General features: G+C 40.3%; 1 protein-coding gene across 1 annotated transcript; it reads right to left on the reverse strand.

Moving 5' to 3' along the window:
• Window positions 1-5,322: 5,322 nt before the first annotated feature.
• Window positions 5,323-17,236, reverse strand: abhd17b (abhydrolase domain containing 17B, depalmitoylase). Its single transcript, XM_060883099.1, has 4 exons — window positions 16,804-17,236; window positions 12,754-13,221; window positions 5,666-5,845; window positions 5,323-5,569 (listed from the first exon to the last, which is right to left on the reverse strand). The coding sequence occupies exons 2-4, from the start codon at window positions 13,218-13,220 to the stop codon at window positions 5,350-5,352; spliced, it is 867 nt and encodes a 288-aa protein (XP_060739082.1). The 5' UTR covers window position 13,221; window positions 16,804-17,236; the 3' UTR covers window positions 5,323-5,349.
• Between the last annotated feature and the right edge of the window lie 558 nt (window positions 17,237-17,794).

Here is a 17,794-nt window from a genome sequence, read left to right on the forward strand (position 1 = left end):
TTCCCTTCGGCTGTATTAATGCTGACCTCAAGCATTAACTGCCACATCATCCTTAAACATTAACATTAGACATGGTACTGTACATTACTGCTATTATCTGCAATTATATCGCAAGTACTGTACTTTACTGTAATCATCTGTCACTGAGACAGTTATTTATATTACTGTTTCTTTACTGCTGCAGTTATTTCTATTGCTGCATTTACTGTAATCACGATGAATCTATTCATCATAGTTAAATCTGAGCCCTGGTTCAGTGATAGATGTCAGGCACTCAGACGGGTATGTCAAAAAGCTGAACGTAGGTGGAAGAAGGACAAACTCATGTGGCGCTTCAAATATTGAAACAGTGTTGGCGTAACTATCAGAACACTATTAAAGAGGACAAACGACAGCATTTTTCATCTATAATCTCCTCTAACTGTCTTAACTCACATGTGCTTTATCAATACAATCGACTCTGCTCTTAATGCCTCACAGCCTGCCTGCTTAGAGGCCTCCTCTGAATCGTGTAATAACTTTCTCCAGTTTTTTTGTGGATAAGGTCGCCACCACTAGGGCTCTTATCTGTCCTCCTGTTACCGACCCCTGTTGTCTTTGACTGTTTTAAATCAGTAACTATGTCACATTTAGAGGATGTGGTTTGCCATATTAACACCGCAGGTTCTCCTCATGATGCTATACCCCCTCGTTTGTTTAAAGAGATTTTCCCTTATATAGGGCATTTGGTTCTTTATATTGTTAACAGCAGTTTATCCTCTGGTGTGGTTCTTACTGGTTTTAAACAAGCAGTAGTACAACCACTTATGAAGAAACCGGGTCTTGATCACACTGTGCTAGCTAATTTCAGGCCTATCTCCAGGTTGCCCTTCCTTTCTAAGGTATGAATTTTCAATACATACAATTGAAAGCTTTTTTGGATGAACGTGTAATCCTGGAGGTTTTTCAGTCCGGTTTTAAAACACTGCTTAGCACAGAATCAGCTTTGTTAAGGGTCTATAATGACATCCTCTTTGTGCTGATTCCGGTGACTTTGTGATTCTTGTTCTAGTAAACTTAACTGCTGCTTTTGACACAGTCAACAACTTCTTTTCAATATCTCATCTATCAACTTGTGGGTATTCATTGCCTGGTTTTAGAGTGGTTAGGTCCTGTTTAACAAAGAGAACTTTTTCTGTGGGTCTGGCTGGTTTTGAATCCTCCACTGATCCTTTGCCTATTGGGTTCCACAGGGCTCAGTTCTGGGGCCATTTTTTTTTTTCACTTTATTTGCTTCCCCTGGGATCCATCCTCAGACAATTTAAGATTTCCTTCCACTGTTATGCAGATGACACACAGATTTACATACCGGTAAAGCTCTCTATTTCACATCTTCTTGCATCTCTTGAAGACATTAAGATAGATTGGATGGCATTGAACTTTCTACATTTGAATATCAAGCTAGAGGTAATGTTGTTTGGCTCAAGTGGCACCTGTAAGTCTCCCCCTGTTGACCTGGACATCGTATGTTAGACCCCTGATAACTAATCTCTTTAAAATGGAAGCAGATCTTAAATTGGACAGCCAAATTGGAGCTAGCTTCTTTCATCTTAGGCGTTTGGCAAAAATAAGAACTTTGGTGACCAGGCAACAATTTGAGATGGCAATCCATGCCTTTATTACATCCCAGCTTGATTGCTGTAATTCACTTTATGTCGGTCTTAGCCAGTCGTCCTTGTCTCGCCTCCAACTGGTTCAAAATGCAGCTGCACACCTTTTAACTGGAGCACGGAAACATGACAACATGACACCAATTCTGTCTTCACTACACTGTTTTCCTGTGTATTTTTTTATTTGATTTTAAATCTCTTAATGACCTCAACCCATTGTACCTCACAGAACAGCTGCACCCCTACACTCCTCCCTGCTCACTTTGGTCAGCTGACCAAATGCTCCTTGATACCTGGTAATCAAGGAGGAAACTCAGAGGGGATTGTGCTTTCTTGGCTGCTGCCCATAGGCTACAGAACATCTTTCCTCTGCACATTTGTCATGTTTAAAAAAATGTACGATTTAGAACTCATTTTTATTCCGTGGCATTGGTACAATTATGATTTATTGTTCCTATTATTTTATTATTATTTATTATCTGTATTTTATGATGTACAGCACTTTGTGTCAGCTGTGGCTGTTTTTAAGGTGCTTGATAAATAAAGTATGATTATCCACAGCTGTTTTTTTATTTTTTTAACGTAATATCAATGTAATCTATCCACGTTAGCATTAGCTCATGTTCCCCTCGTTTCTCAGTGAAAGAATCAATCACATAATCAAGATTAAAGTATTTAATGTTAGTAAATTATCAGTAAATTTTTTTACAATACTTTTTTACTATTAGCTACTATTATTATATATTACTACTGTATGTTAGCTAATGGAATCAATATTAAGCTAACGTAGTTTCAATAAGCAGATGACATTAGCAAATTAAGTTCAATTAACTCAATGGGGTTTATGTCTCCTCTAGTGATTATGAAGCCTTGTTTTATATTTTATATCTTCTTACTTTTTCAACACGAGTGAAGATTTAATTATTGAATCAGCAAGATTTTACTCGTGCAATGCGTAAAATGTGTGCAGGTCGATTTCAGCAAGAGTTTTATTCACATTGGTGACAGAAATGGGTCACTTTATCCTTTTTTTATTCCCTCTGTTGTTTCTAAAGATCCTCGAATTTCACTCTGCATTCATTGCTTCATTGTATCCCAAATAATAACCCGGTGTTACAGTCTTCTGAATGCCAAGATAAGCTGAGTTAGCTTAGCATTAGCATTAGCTTAGTCTTACAGTGGAGGGAAAACACTGAACAGAGCAGGTTAACTGATTTTTCCCAGTTCTACATCATAAATATAAACATAAAATCTCATATAATAATTGAAAGCACCACATAAAAAAAAAATTCAAAACAATTAATTTAAAATGTAATTTTTTTCTAGGACTATTTAAAAGCATTAAAATGCTACATTTCTTATTTAGTTTCACAAAGTGGTGTTAAAATATATTATTCAAAGTTTTCAAATAATTTATACATAAAATATCTCAGCATTTTATTAATTTACTAATATGTTTTAAACATAATTTGCTATACATTTATTTTTTGGTAAATTTATTTACATTTTTGTTTTTTACTTTTTAAAACGATTTAAAAAATAATTGAGAAGAAATGTAAATCATTAAATTATTCTTCACTGAATCTTAAAAAAAAAAAAAAAAAAAACTGCAGCTATTTTCCAGTTATAACGTATATCCGTTTTTTTTAAGAGTGAAATGTAAACAAAAATCTGAAGTGTAATTCATTCTGTTGAAAAATAAACCAGTTCCACCAACAGATTAATTCTTACATTTTATTAGGTTATCTGTTATTAGAACTATTGCTCTGCGCATCGGCACATACAAGACAAGTTCCCTTCCAGAACAGAAATTTGTCTTAAAAAAAAAAAAGAAAAAAAAAATATGTTTGCGTCCATCCTAACAAAATGGCTGCAATAATATTATTTTTTATAATTTCAAGTCCTAATAGTATTAACAATCTGCATTATCACCAATTTAAAAAATAATCATACAAACCAAAGATATTTACAAACAGTCATCAGGAGTATTCAATATTTCATCTAGACAGCTTCAGATGTGATCAGCCGGTGAAGCTACACGCGACGCCAGCCGGTGAAGCTACACGCGCTGTAACCACGGAAACTCCACAGCACGAGCCAACCAGAATTATGTGGAATCTCGTACCGTCAAACAGAACCGCAGCTGACACATGAGAGAAAGTTATCATATACGGCGATAACTCAAAAGTGGCTGAGAAGATTTAGGAATCTTAAATCAGACAGTGCGATTTATCTTGGTAAAATAAAGCCCTATAAAATGCTCAGACTGCACTTAACACACTTAAAATAATGATCTGATAACTCAATCAACATCATCAGCTTAAAGCAGGTTGAGTGAGTTTGTTCATTCTACATTTTTCTACTCTTCATGCTAATGAGTTTTTGTTTCTGTTCGTACGTGCAGCATTCACAGACTCAAAACCTCCACTGATTGCGGAGTGTTCACTGATCCAAATCCTTACACTGAGTGTAGAGAGTTCAGTGAATCAAAAAACGTTACACGGATCGTACAATGTTTAATGGATCAAAAACATCTCAGATCCTGCAAAGTTTCCACCTGAATGTTCGGCCTTCACTGATCCAGAAAATCAAACCAAATGAGCAACGTTCACAGTTTCGAAACATTAAACTGTTTTACACTATTCAGTGCACACAAATTTCTAAATGTCGACCAAATCGTGCAGGGTCCTGTATCAAAAATCAACCTGAGTGTGCGCCCAGTTTGCACAATACTCACAGATGCAGACATACCTACATGAAATACACCTACACACACACAGACACACACTATAAGATGTAGTACACAGTGAGTTTTACACAGATGGAGAAACTAAAAGAGCAGTGTTATGAGTTTTATACAACGTGTCCAAACCTAAACCTTTTTAGTTCCCCCCACTCGAACACACGCACTCACAGACGCGCACACGCACTCACAGACGCGCACACGCACTCACAGACGCGCACACGCACTCACAGACGCGCACACGCACTCACAGACGCGCACACGCACTCACAGACGCGCACACGCACTCACAGACGCGCACACGCACTCACAAACACACTATTAATTAGCTGAAGTGTGTTAGGAAAACAATGTTCAAGACAGTGTGTACTCCAGCACCAAGACCAAACTTTGTCACAGTTTCACACACTAAAAGAAAATAAATAAATAAAAAGACTGGAGCTTGTAACTGGAGCTGCCGTGTGCCAGTTTTGTCCAACAGTTTTCTCCACGTGTTCTGAATGGAATGATTTTTATACATTTTTTAATCAGGACATGCCTCACACTACTGATGCTGCTTAAAAATACACCTCCTCCCAAGCCAAACACAGAGGTAGTGATGATCTGTCTGTGAGAACAGTTCTGGATCATTAGATATACAATTATCTGCACTAATCTCCCTCACTCACACACACCTAGAACTCTTGTACAAATGCTTAACTTCTCTGACTCTCTCTCTGACTCTCTCTCTGACTCTCTCTCTGACTCTCTCTCTGACTCTCTCTCTGACTCTCTCTCTGACTCTCTCTCTGACTCTCTCTCTGACTCTCAAAGGCAGTGTGGATCACTCCGTGGCATTGTGTATTACAGTGAGAGGAAAAAAAAAAAAGCTAAACTCTGCCGTGGAGTTCCCAGTAGTCAGTGCGCAAGGTGCAGTCGGCAGCTGTGTGGTTTTTCTGTCCGGAGTTCATCACCGTACTACAAGTTGACGAGCTCATGGCTGACGAACTGCTTGAGTCTCTCAAGGTACTGGCCATAAAGCTCCACATCATTGTGCCCGGCACCTTCCACCCACAGCGGCTCCACGGGCCTCTGGCAGCGCTCATACAGTGCCAGGCCGTGCGAGAAGTCGATAACCTCGTCTTCTGTGCCGTGGATCACCAGCACAGGGGACGTCACCTTTGAGATCTTATCGATGCTGCGGGACAGAAAGAAAGCATAAAAAAAATGCCCATTTGATTGACTTCTAATGGTGTTAAATATAGATTTAAGAGAATGGAAAGGAAGGACATACTTGGGGAAGGCGTCGAAGCAGTAGGTCTTCTTGGTGTCAGGGAAGGCCACCCGCATGCCTGAGGTGAGTGGAGAGTGCAGGATGACTGCGGCGCTCTCGTAACGTGCGGCCAGATCCACGGACGGCACCGTCCCGATACTCTGTCCGTACACTATGACGCTCTCCGGCCTTATACCATACCTGCGGAAAAAAAACGCGACCGTTAACACACAACAACTCTCTTTAATACCATACATGGGAAATGAAACACAGTCACAATTAAACAACGCATCTTTCTCAGTCGTCTCATCATCCCCCTCAATTTTAAAACTTATTCAAAATCACATGTTTGAATCTGAATAATCCCATTAACACTCCTGAATGCACAGGGATTAATAACTGACTACCACTCAGGATCACTTGTGCTTGGCATGCAAATAGTTACTAAACATACAGACGCACATCACACCGAGCGATAAAGAGCCAGCCGCAGTCAGAGTAGCAGCCGTGCGACACAACGGCTCATAGATCTGAGTTTATCTACTTCACGTCTCAGATTAGTTTCCTACACCCAGCTATAACAACCTCAAACAGTTGGCATGAGAACCATGACAGGAAGCGAAGCACCACATCTCAAAAATAAATAAATAAGTCAGTCAATCTCACCCTTGAGTATGAGCCTGCTGCAGCCAAAATATCAAATATGCATAATTTATAAAGAAAATAAATGATGCGGGAAATGGAAATCCGATTCAAAAGCCATCTTCTTTCAGATCTTGTTTGATCTGATAACAGACTAAAATAATTCCCTCTGCATGTTGGGGTTGGAGAATAAAATGAAAACATTTGCATCACTATCTCTCGGTCATCATGTGACAAGGTTGTACTCAGAATCACTTTCGAGAACGGGTTTTGCGACCTTCGTATCATGGAACAAAAACATGAGATTGTGATGCATTTTTTCCCCTACACGGTTTGTTATTAGATTTACGGCTGTGAGGAAATCAAACCTGTCCTGTTGCTGTCATCAGTTTAAGCCGTTGGTTTGTTAGAGAAAAAAAAAAAAACAAAGTTCCTAGTTGACCTGTTACTCAGAGCGAAGCGGTTTTTTTTGTTTGTTTGTTTTTTAAATTGCGAATCGATATTTGTGACGATTTTCTAAATTGTGTCAAAACTTGGAGAAATCTCTGACCGTCTCTAACCAGAAACCATGGCCTTCAATGTCACTTCCATACCCTTCCTTCAGATTAAGCAAATCGCTGAGTTATTTTTCACCTTGTTATCATACTCGTCATCATCCCTTGCACATTCCTTCACTTCACCTTAAACACCCAAGGAAGCCGTCACACACTTCTGATACTCCCAATGATACGAGTTGTAACTAGAATCTCTGCTGATCTTCTGATAACATTTTTCTCTATGTGACAGCAGCAGGGATAATTGAGGTGTTGATTTTCCTTCGCAATCCAAGAAGTTCCTGGAATTCTCCCATCACATCACACAGTTTATCTGCCTTCAGATCTGCTGATAAAAATGTCTCTCACATTGTCAATGTCGCTGTTAAAAATGAAAGCTACACAGTGGCTAACAAGCGGCTGACTTGCTGATTGGACTTTACTCGTTTTCCTCTTGTGTTTTATTGTTTATGGCAGTACGAGTTCCACGTGGCCGAGATGTCACGCTCAACGTGAAAGAAACGGGGAAGATTACTCTGAACAGCAGATTTCAGTGAGAAACACAGCTTCTATTTGGTTGAGATTTGGTTGAGTGTGTGTGCGTATAATCACTTACAGACAAGAACACACACAATGCTCATGCCTGGGAATTTATAAGGGTTTTATTCATAAAGTCTCTTTCAGATCTAAACTGTGAGAAACTGCAGTACAAAAAGCAGGTTTTTTTCTCTCCCCTATTTCCTCGACAGGAGGTCACGGGGACAACCCTCGTCACATCTCATTGGGAAATCGGTTGCCAAGCGACCGATCAATATTTGACATGCCGTGCCCCTCCCCCACCACTCCTCCCCCACCGCTCCTCCCCCACCGCTCCTCCCCAAAGACCAGGCGGAAATGAAAAATCTGAATGAAAATAAAACTGCTTCGATTAAATTGGATCGGAAATCAGTCCAGTGACCTGAGCTCTGCCTTCACCAGCACTCCACACCTCTGTCCTCCCTGTTGTCATTCGTACGACTCTCTCAAGTGCTCATGTCAGTCCTTGTGGTTTATTTCCTTCTCTCTGTCCATCCTTAATGACTTTTCCCTGATCCGTCTCTCTCCCTCTGTGGCTCAGGGTCCATCTGTCTCTCTTTATTCTTCCCTCCTCTCCTTCCATCTTTTCTCCATCCCTGTCTCTCTTTCTCTCTCTTTTCCAGACTCCACCATCCACCGCTTCTCTAATATCTCTAATATGTCTTCCTCCGTCTCCAATTTCCATTCTCACGCTCTGCATCTTTACTCATTCCTCTTACTCTCGGTTTGTCTCTCATCTCTTGCTTCTACCTTTTCTTTTTGTTCTTTTTGTCTGCTTTCCCTGTTTATTTCATTGTTTTCCGTCTCATTCATTATTTTCTACATTGTGCTTCTTTCTTTTCCTTTTACCGCTATCTGTTTTGCCTTTTTATTTCAATGCTTCTCTTCTTTAATATTTCTTTCATTTTTCTTTCCCTCTTCTTTTCCCTTTTTTCCTGACTGTCTGAACACTCTTATTTGCTTGATCTCTTGTTCTCCATGCTATACATCTTTCTCCATACTTTGCTCTCTCTCGTTTGTCCCTGTATTTCTCCGTCTCCTTCTCTCTCGCTTTTTTCATTCTAAATTCCTTTCCATCTTTTCTGTATTTATCCTTTCTTCACACTGCCATATTTCCCTGCTCTCTGATGCTATCTTTCTCTCTCCGTTGTGGCAGATGGAACACTCCGGATCATACGAGACTTCCTCTACCTGTATCTGCCGCTTACACACTGCCAATGTGCTGCTACAGGGGTTCTCTGTTATGTGTAGCTGGAGAGCAGGTTGCTCAATGTGTGTGTGTGTTCGTTCAGTCCAAACAGACACACCTGCTTACTCATCGCTGACTCGCCTGTCCAGACAGGGAGCAGGGTGGATCCATCTCTCACACTGCACATCCTGTATACACTGAGCTATAAGACACACCTGACTGCATGAATGCACACACACACACACACACACACACACACACACACACACACACACACACACACACACACACACACACCAAGGTCCAGGTCTCATCTTTACACCTGACAAAGTAGTTTGTTTGCTGGAGGCTGTCAAATGTGATGAGGTCATCAAAAAAAGACCCTACGGTCAAACACAAAACACACAAGATCATTGTCCCTTTAATATGATTAAAAGTTCAATTCAGATTAATTGTTAAAAAAAATAAAGGATCAGGATCATCAGGATGTTGCAACTGCAAAGGAACAAATATGGAGAGAAAATGGGATTTAAACGCATGTTAACAGCAATCCCATGTCTACAAACCCAACAGAAACAACAGAAATGTGGATACCGCATCCATTACCTACTAAAAAACATCTACCAACTCCGCTGTCCACACCATCTTCCAGCTGAATCCAGTGTCCATAGCATCTCCATCTTCCAGCTGAATCCAGTGTCCATTCAACCAGCTACACCTTCAAAAGCCACCAACAGTACCATCGCCTATCCCCACTATCTACACTTTACGTCTTTACTTCAGCACTCCCATCTTTGTCACCTCTGTCCACTTCCTCCAGCTCAAATCCAGCCCAACTCCTCTAACTCATCTGACTCCACCATCTTCACCTTCTATTACCAGACCCCATGACACAGGCCAAGAGACAATTCAACACATGGTAAATGGGTTGAGACGATACCAGCAAGTCACTACATAACAGGCATTGTACAGGGATTGCTGACCACTCCCGAACCCAACAGGGCAAAACCACAGAGAATGCAACAAAGCTATAGCCCTGTGGGAACATTGCAGACATAAAGGACGAGCATTAGTGAACTAACCAGACACAATAGCATTCACAAAGGAAGTAATACTGTCCAATGCCACCCAAATGAGGATGGGCTTCCTTCTGGTACCCATCAAGGTTTCCCTTGCCATCATTTCCTCAGGCTTGCACATTAGGGATAGATGTTAGAGATATATAGTAAGTAAATTTTAAACTTCTGTAAAGCTGCTTTGAGACAACGTCCATTGTTAAAAGTGCTATGCAAATAAATGACACTAAAAATGAATACTAGCGCCTGGAGAAATACCAGGGAATGAGAACTAGGTTAAAGCCAAACACGTCCCATTGCGACTTAAACCCGCAACAGCAGCTCCAAACAGATTCCAGGAATGACAAGACTGGTCTCAGTCCAGCACAGCACATTCCTAGGAGCTGCAAAACACTGCGCCATGCCCTCAAATTCCCAGACCTCCAGTAGGGAGCAGAGATATTACTCACAGGAAGGACAAGACACAAATTGCCCTAGTTGATATGTAAGGAAGAAAACACGACAGGACACGCTGGTAAAGGAAACGAATCAATGTGATGAAGCAGGGTTAGTGTTACAACCCGTACATTGCTGCTTTTGCTGTAACCACACATCCCACTGCGTCCTACGAACACTGTACCTTCCCTCGTCACTGATGTGGTGTCCTCAAGATCTTTTACACAGGGAAGACATACTGCGTTACTCGAAACAGTAAACATTCTTTTATCATAATGAATATCCAGCAGTGTCCCTTTGTACATGTCAACACTATAAACTAGATGAGGGGAGGATAGAGAGCAGTCTTGTGATTGTCCTGGGGGATTTTAAAATGGTGAGATTAGAGATCTCTGTAGAGATTATGTTCTGTATATGTAGTACGTAACGCACGACTAGCCTAGTGTAGATAACAGAGTTTCCTGTTTTTCAGTGTGACATTAAACAAGCACTTTTTTTTTTTTAAAAGAGGACACTAGTCGAACAAAATCTTTACAAACTGGATTTTAAGTTTGTAAGTTCTGAGACATCATTAACCATCTCTTTGTAGAACAACTTCACGTTTCTCCGCCTTAAAGATGGTGGTGTAACTTGAATGACATCATCGCACGGAGACAATTTGCAGACGTAGCTGTTCCCTTGAAGCCTCCAGTTTTTGCATGCAAGCTTTTCTCGTACAGATTATGGCCCTTGGTGTCGGAGTGATGGATTAATCCGGTGCGAAGCTGGAATGTAGCAGAGGAAAAACCCAAAATGGAGGATAAACCCAGATAAAGGTTGAAGTGGATGAAAAACAAGGACAGGGTAACCTGCAACCAACTTACATCTCTCTGTGTGCATGTTCTCACTCTTTCTTTCTCTCCTTCTATGACTCTGCCTTTCCTTCTGTCTCTTGACAGTGATGGGATGATTTTGGAGACGTTACATCACATGCATTATGTGGAGCGCTCCTGTCGCTCCTCCAGCTGTCAGAGAAAGCATCACTAACTCTCTAAATCTATGACAGACGCTCCACATACAGGTTTCAACACACTTTCCAGAATATTAAACAGAAATGAACTTAAAGGAATAAGAATTTGTACATTTCAGGATATTTTTGCACTGCACTGTACTTTACTGTACATTCTGTCTAACACTACCACTAAAAGTTTAAAGTAGGTCACAGCAGTCACAATTTACTGATACTAGAGCTGTGGGTTTTGTTCAGGGTGTAAAAACATCTTCAAACCCACAAATCCCCAAAAACTAACACCAGATTTGAATCATTTCCCTAAACAAACAGAATTTAAAGGGTCATTAAGGAAGATTAGGCTTTAGGTTTCTGTTCAAGGCGAGTTTGAGGCTCCGCCCACATTCATGATGCCCCGCCCCCATAAGCTACAGTGGCCTGTAGATTATAGTGTCTATACCATGACTGACAGGAAGCATATCCAAGCACAAACAGGAATTCTGGACCAGAAGTCAGTTTTCCAAACAATTGAACAAGCGTTTTTTTAACCACATTCTACAGCTCGCATCTTTCTGGTTATTTGTATAAGTAAGGAATTTTAAAATATATATTGACTGTTGCACATATAAGGAAGTGCATCTGAAAACACCACAGCAACATTTTTTTACAAACGGAAAAAAAGGTCATTCTTAAAAGCTACTTAATGATTCAGGGCCAGGTGAAACTACACATCACACATCAGAAGTTTCACTGTTTACTGAAGTGTAAGTGTGGGTGTGTGTGTGTGTGGCTGGGGGTGTGGGGCCTCAAGGACATGATTTGTCAAATGAGGACACACAGGGTTGAAGAGCAACAGCTGTGCTTGCTGACAGAACACACACACAGTCAGACAGACAGACACAGACCGACAGAGACACGCACAGAGAGATAGACAGACAGAGACACGCACAGACAGACAGACAGACAGCGATTCGCCGAGACAAAGACAGACAGCGAGACACCAGGACAGAGACAGACAGGCAGGCACAGACACAGGCAGGCACACAAACACACTTGTTTCCAGCTGAAATACTGTGTTCCTGTGACCTACAGTATAAGCATCTCTTAAGCTCCTCATGCTCACCCTCTTACTCTCTGATAGGGAAGTGAATATTTCTCCTTTATGATGCACGCTTTCAAAAAACCCAAACAATTTCTCTTCAGTGCGAATGTGACCGTGACAGGAAACAGTGTTAACATTCCCCTGTACAATCACATTTACAGCTGGGGGGACCTGGGGGTCAGTGGGTGGAGCAGGAGGTCAGTGATACACAGCCTCATGAGAAATGATAAACAAATGCGGGAAGCTAAACAGAATACATTAGGGTTCATAAAACCCTAAATTTCCGGAGATCCGTCTTTCTCCAGCGTCCTAAACCTAACTCTCAGAATGACTGCTGTAGAATAATAAAGGCGAAAGTGCTCGATTTTTTATTTCCATTTTGGTAAAAAAAAAAAAAAAAATCCTGGAAGATGTAAAACATGACTAAAAAAACAACAGATTGGGACAAGCAAAAATATATGTCTGATAAAAATTGACTTCCATGTCTGTAATTTTACAGACAAACTACAATCACCGCAAATCCTGGGGTGGAGCTTAGTGGCAGGATTCATTGGTGGTAAAAACTCACCTGGTTCGGAGGGCGTGCCACGCTGCGTCGACGTCAGCATATAGGTTCTTCTCAGATGGTTTTCCTGAGCTGGCACCATAGCCCGAGTAGTCGTAGGAGAAGATGTTGCAGTTGATACGCGAGCCAAGTCCCACGTAGAAGCTGCTCATCTGTCCAAGGTCGACGGCATTACCGTGCGAGAACAGCAGCGTGTAGCGGGCACTCGGCGAACAGCGGACGAACATGCAGGCAATGCGGTTACCGCGCACTGTGCGAGTCATAAAGCACTCGATGGAGTCCTTCTCACGTGCAGAGTACTGCCAGTCGGCGCGCTCAGACAGGTGCAGTGTCCAGCGTGTGCCACTCTCGTCGCTTAGCAGCGTGTACGTTGGCTCCGGGGGCAGGAACGCCAGCTTGGACGCGATCCTGCTCGGGCACGGCGGGCAACAGAACAGGCAGCACAGCTCACTCAGTGACAGGTGATTCATTCTGTAAACAAGATAGCAAACAAAGTTCATCAACAAAAAATGATCAACATCAGCTCCTCAAGTAATGACTCACTAGATGGTGTGCACAAGTTCAGGCACTGATATGGACTCTGGTTCACTACACACTCGTACACCGATGACTGGGACACATTTCTGCCAAAGTGACCACACGCTCCTATTGTGAAACGTCACCATATCAACAACAGACACATTCAGTACATCCTCAACACTCACAACCTAATCAACTCATTTAATCTACAGATTATTGAAAAAGTCAACAATTTTTGATCAATTCTGAAAACACAAGATGTTGTAGTTTCTTGGATGTTTTCCAAAATTTAGCTGTTGCTCATTTATAATTAATCATAAACTCAGTGATGGGAATCTGCCAAATACATTCAGCACTGTGGCTCTAATGCTGTTAGCCGCAGGGTCAAAGGTCACGGGAAAGAGCACAGATCTTTCTCGTCCGTACAGAAAGTCAGCGGAAGCGGCATTTCTCTCTTTGTATGAGTTTCTTTCTGTCAGCTGAACACAGTCGAATTAGTCTCTTATCCAGTGTTTTCTTGATGCATTAATATGTAGCTACAAACAGACTCCTCACCCACGTAAAGATCTTAAACCGAACCTATTTCTAATTCACGGTGTGCCCCATTTGCCTCCCTAGTTTATATCGCTAAGCTACTGAATGCAGACGATCCAGAAGGTTAAACACAACTATAAAGAGTTGGAAAGTACAATGCATCATTCAATCATATAAAAAATGCTTGAAAATCTTTAAAATCTTTAAAATCGTTAAAAAAAATAACACCTTTATCTGTGAAATTTGGCCACAGAAATCACCAAACACCTTTTTAAAGCTTCACGCTGAAGATAAAGTTTTGATAATCCCGGCTTCCATCGTGCTACTTGTACTTGACGTTTCTGGAGTTCAGTAGCCTCAAAGGAGACGTGCGACAATTTAAAGCAAAAATTATAAGTGACGTGACGTGATGTGTGTTTGTGTGTGTGAGTGAATGAGAGAGAGAGAGCGTGAAAGAGAGAGAGAGAAAACACCTTTAGAATCACATGTAGTGTTATACTAATGTGCTGATGTGGCCTAGTGACTCGTGTGCAAATGATGCAAACCACAGAGTTTTAGTGCAGCAAGGTCTAATGTATTTTTGTAAATGTACTGTATGATGAAGTTAATGTAATACAGGATCATTAAAATAAGCAGAGGAAATCATTTAAAAAATAAGTGATTTAAATAAACAAAAAAATATTATAACATATTAGGAACAAGTATTAAACGATCTAAAGCAGTGATTTGCCTTCTTTCCTCTATAAAAAAAATTCAATCAACCAATCAGATTTGAGAATGTGACAGTCCCTGGGTTATAGAAACACTTTATCTGTCTGTTAACATGCAGTCGGTAATAATGCGAGTCAGATAAAACGGCTATAATCAGTAGAGGAGCACGCGCGAGTTTCCATCAGGAAAAAAGACTGCTGCTTATTTATTCAGAATAAAGAGACACTGTGCAGCTGATGTGAAACTTACTGGTTAAATTTTACACAATTTCCATAGAGGAATACCACAGAATTTCCATAGAAACTTGCGCAAAATTATTTTTTTCTAATTTTTTTTATTTTTTTACCAATTTAGTTTTTCATGATTTTTTTAAATAAAAGGGAAGAATGGGTATTAATTCTTATTTATTACAGTTACTTCTTATTTATTTATTTTTATTGATGGCTAAATATCATGGCGTGTAACCTGTGTTGTAGAAACATTGTGATTAGTTTCGTCATTTTCCCCACCATGTTTTTTACTCCAGTTTAATAGCTGTGGAAAAAAAAAAGTTTAATCACAACTGAGCACCAGAACAGAAAATGTGTGATGCTGAGGGTATGCAGTGATGTCACCCAGCACTGGTTAGAGGATCATGACACATGTTCAGAGAAGTTAAGATGAAGGAGGAGTGAAGATGAAGGTGAATCTTTACAAGAGAAAGCCTAACATTCTGTGCTGATGACATTTTCCTCAAACAAATGATTCAGTTGTTGTTGTATTTAAAAGCTCTCTTGCCTCGTTCCTGTCCCTCTGCATGTTGCCCTCCATTCTTCAGTGCAGGTCATGTGATGAGGAACTCGCGTGATGACATGTGGCTGTTGAGCTTGTGCATACACCAAGACACTTTGCAAGTCAACGTGATTTTAAAACACGTCACGTCCATGATACAACTCGGACTGCCCTAACGTCTGGCTGATGGACTAATTGTCTATCCCGAGGCACACAAGTCTGCACTGCTCCTTCCAAAAAGGTATGATGCATACGTATCCCACTGAGTCTAGAGAACTGAGGTCATGTGACCATTTAGTGACTTCTCTTCAAACACACAGGTTTCCAGCATAATTAAACTGAAAGTGTGTAAACCTGCCCTGAAGGCACGGCTGTGTGCGTCATATCTGCTGACTGCGTTAAGAGTCAGAGTCAGAAATCAGGGAAACTCGTCCATGACACGTGATCTTGTGATCTGTGGAGCAGAAAGAACGTGTTCCTTTTTCAGCACAGCGCTGAGGATTAGAGAGAAATATGTTCTTTATCTTGAGGAGCGGGAAAGTTGTTATTTTGAAAAACATTCAGCACGTTAACACCAAACAGAATCAAATGCAAGTACGAGTATCATCCTCTTTCTGATCTAGAGCATCACACCAAACGCTCCTGGTGTTAAACCGGACAACTATCGAGAACGCAGATGTGGAATTACTGTGACGCTAATCCTCGGAGCTCCGGTCACCTAGTTTTGCTCAACATCACAGTAACATGAGAAAAGACAAAAAACAAACAAACAAACAAAATAAACCCAACCACAAAGACACAACGACCAGACTGTGACGTCATCGCGAGTGACGAGCTGTCATTAAGCTCTTGTCGTCATAATATTGGGGATATACACCACTCCATCTGTCCTGAAATGTTTATTACAACATATAATATGTCCAATCCAAAAGTGTGTCCAATCTGATCTGACAACGAATCATGGTTTATTACATGGAAAGGTATATAAAAACATATAAAACTACAAAGTCTAACCATCTAATCACAATCATTTCCTTCTTATCCAAAAGGACTAAGGGTTTGAAGTTTAGTGACTTTAAAAGAAAGAAAAGATTTATTTTTGGCCAAACATCTTTAAGACTTTTTATTTTTTATTTAGTCTAAGTATTTAAGGCTATGATTGACATAGCTGCTTCCTGAAGTCTTGCAGCTATAAAAACACCTTCATTTAACAGTTCTCTAAATATTTAGGACAATTTAAAAACATTAAATTAATATTTACAATCTAAATCTGATCTTCAATCCCAACCATGAAGTTGTTCACAATATTGTGATTAAGAAAAACTAAAAACAACATTAACATTATTTTTTTTACATTAAAAATCTGAGACTTTGATGCCAGGATGCTCTTTTTAAAGTCTCATACTATAATAAAGCAGACTTTAGACAGAGGCTTTTCCAGTTTGATATTTGATCAGTGTGTATTTCATTTGTATAGATGTAAATCATTTGGCTATATGGTTATAGTTGATTACATACCTGTACACTGTATATTCCTGTTGAGTAAAATGATGACTGATGGCACTGTTTATTGTAATGTTCTTTTTTTTTTGTTTTTGTTTTTTTTTAAATCAGGTTTATCGACTGATCCGGTATTACAGGTATCGTGAGCCGGGTATCACTCGGTTCTGAACCGGTTCGTCACTACTTCGTTCTGGACGCGGAGATGCGCCGCTGCCTCGTTAACCTTTTCAGACGAACCTCCGGCCGGTCGAACTGCTCAGAAATCATTAACATGTGGTCCGACTGGATGCGGCTATAACAACTAAAAGCAGTCCGGTGTGAAGGAAAAAAAGAAACTACGCGGTTTCCGTTCACGAAGCGACCGAGTGAACATCCAGCACCAACCGAAGAGACGCCGCTCCGCTCCTTCGGTTTCTTCTTATTTTCTTCGGAAATACCGGATGTTTACGTCATCTGATTGACAGCGCTTTCAACAAATGAGACGAAGGCAATGATGTTGAGTGGCTCTGTGGTAACCAATCATCATACAGTAGGGAAAACAAACCTGAGTATAAACAAGAGTAAATTCATTATTAAAAATACATTGAAAAACAAAATTCCTCTAGTTTCCTCTATGGTTAGTTTTTGTTTTGTGCTAGACTTTTATTCTTATGTCCTGTCTATAATTGGCGCAAAAAACGTCTTTGATTATTGATTATTATTGTTATTTTTTTTCTGTGTTGGTGTGAATTCGGGATTGTTGTTTTCCAACACAGGAAGAACAATGCTGTGTTTAGGCTTCTTAATAACTTGACAAGCTGCATTTCTGTCAAACATCAAGCTGCAAAACTCCAATGAAAGGAAAAAGAGTCTGGTGAGAGAGCATCGAATATGTAAGGGATAAAGGGAAATGTCGTGGACTAGCGTGGACTTTAGAAAGATTTAAATGTAACTTAAATGCTGTAGAGCAAAAGTATGACATATTCATTATTAAAGAATAATGTAATTGTTGCCACATTGCTGTGGT

The sequence above is a fragment of the Tachysurus vachellii genome, chromosome 12, assembly GCF_030014155.1.
Source record: "Tachysurus vachellii isolate PV-2020 chromosome 12, HZAU_Pvac_v1, whole genome shotgun sequence".
Classification (NCBI taxonomy): Eukaryota; Metazoa; Chordata; class Actinopteri; order Siluriformes; family Bagridae; genus Tachysurus; species Tachysurus vachellii.

Bases quoted from the DNA above. Each gene is read 5' to 3' on its own strand.
- abhd17b (XM_060883099.1), bottom strand. From the start codon at position 13,220: ATGAATCACCTGTCACTGAGTGAGCTGTGCTGCCTGTTCTGTTGCCCG. The intron at 5,846-12,753 runs GTGAGTTTTTAC...TTTTTTCCGCAG, and splicing joins TGGCACGCCCTCCGAACCAG to GTATGGTATAAGGCCGGAGA. The intron at 5,570-5,665 runs GTATGTCCTTCC...TCTGTCCCGCAG, and splicing joins TGCTTCGACGCCTTCCCCAA to CATCGATAAGATCTCAAAGG.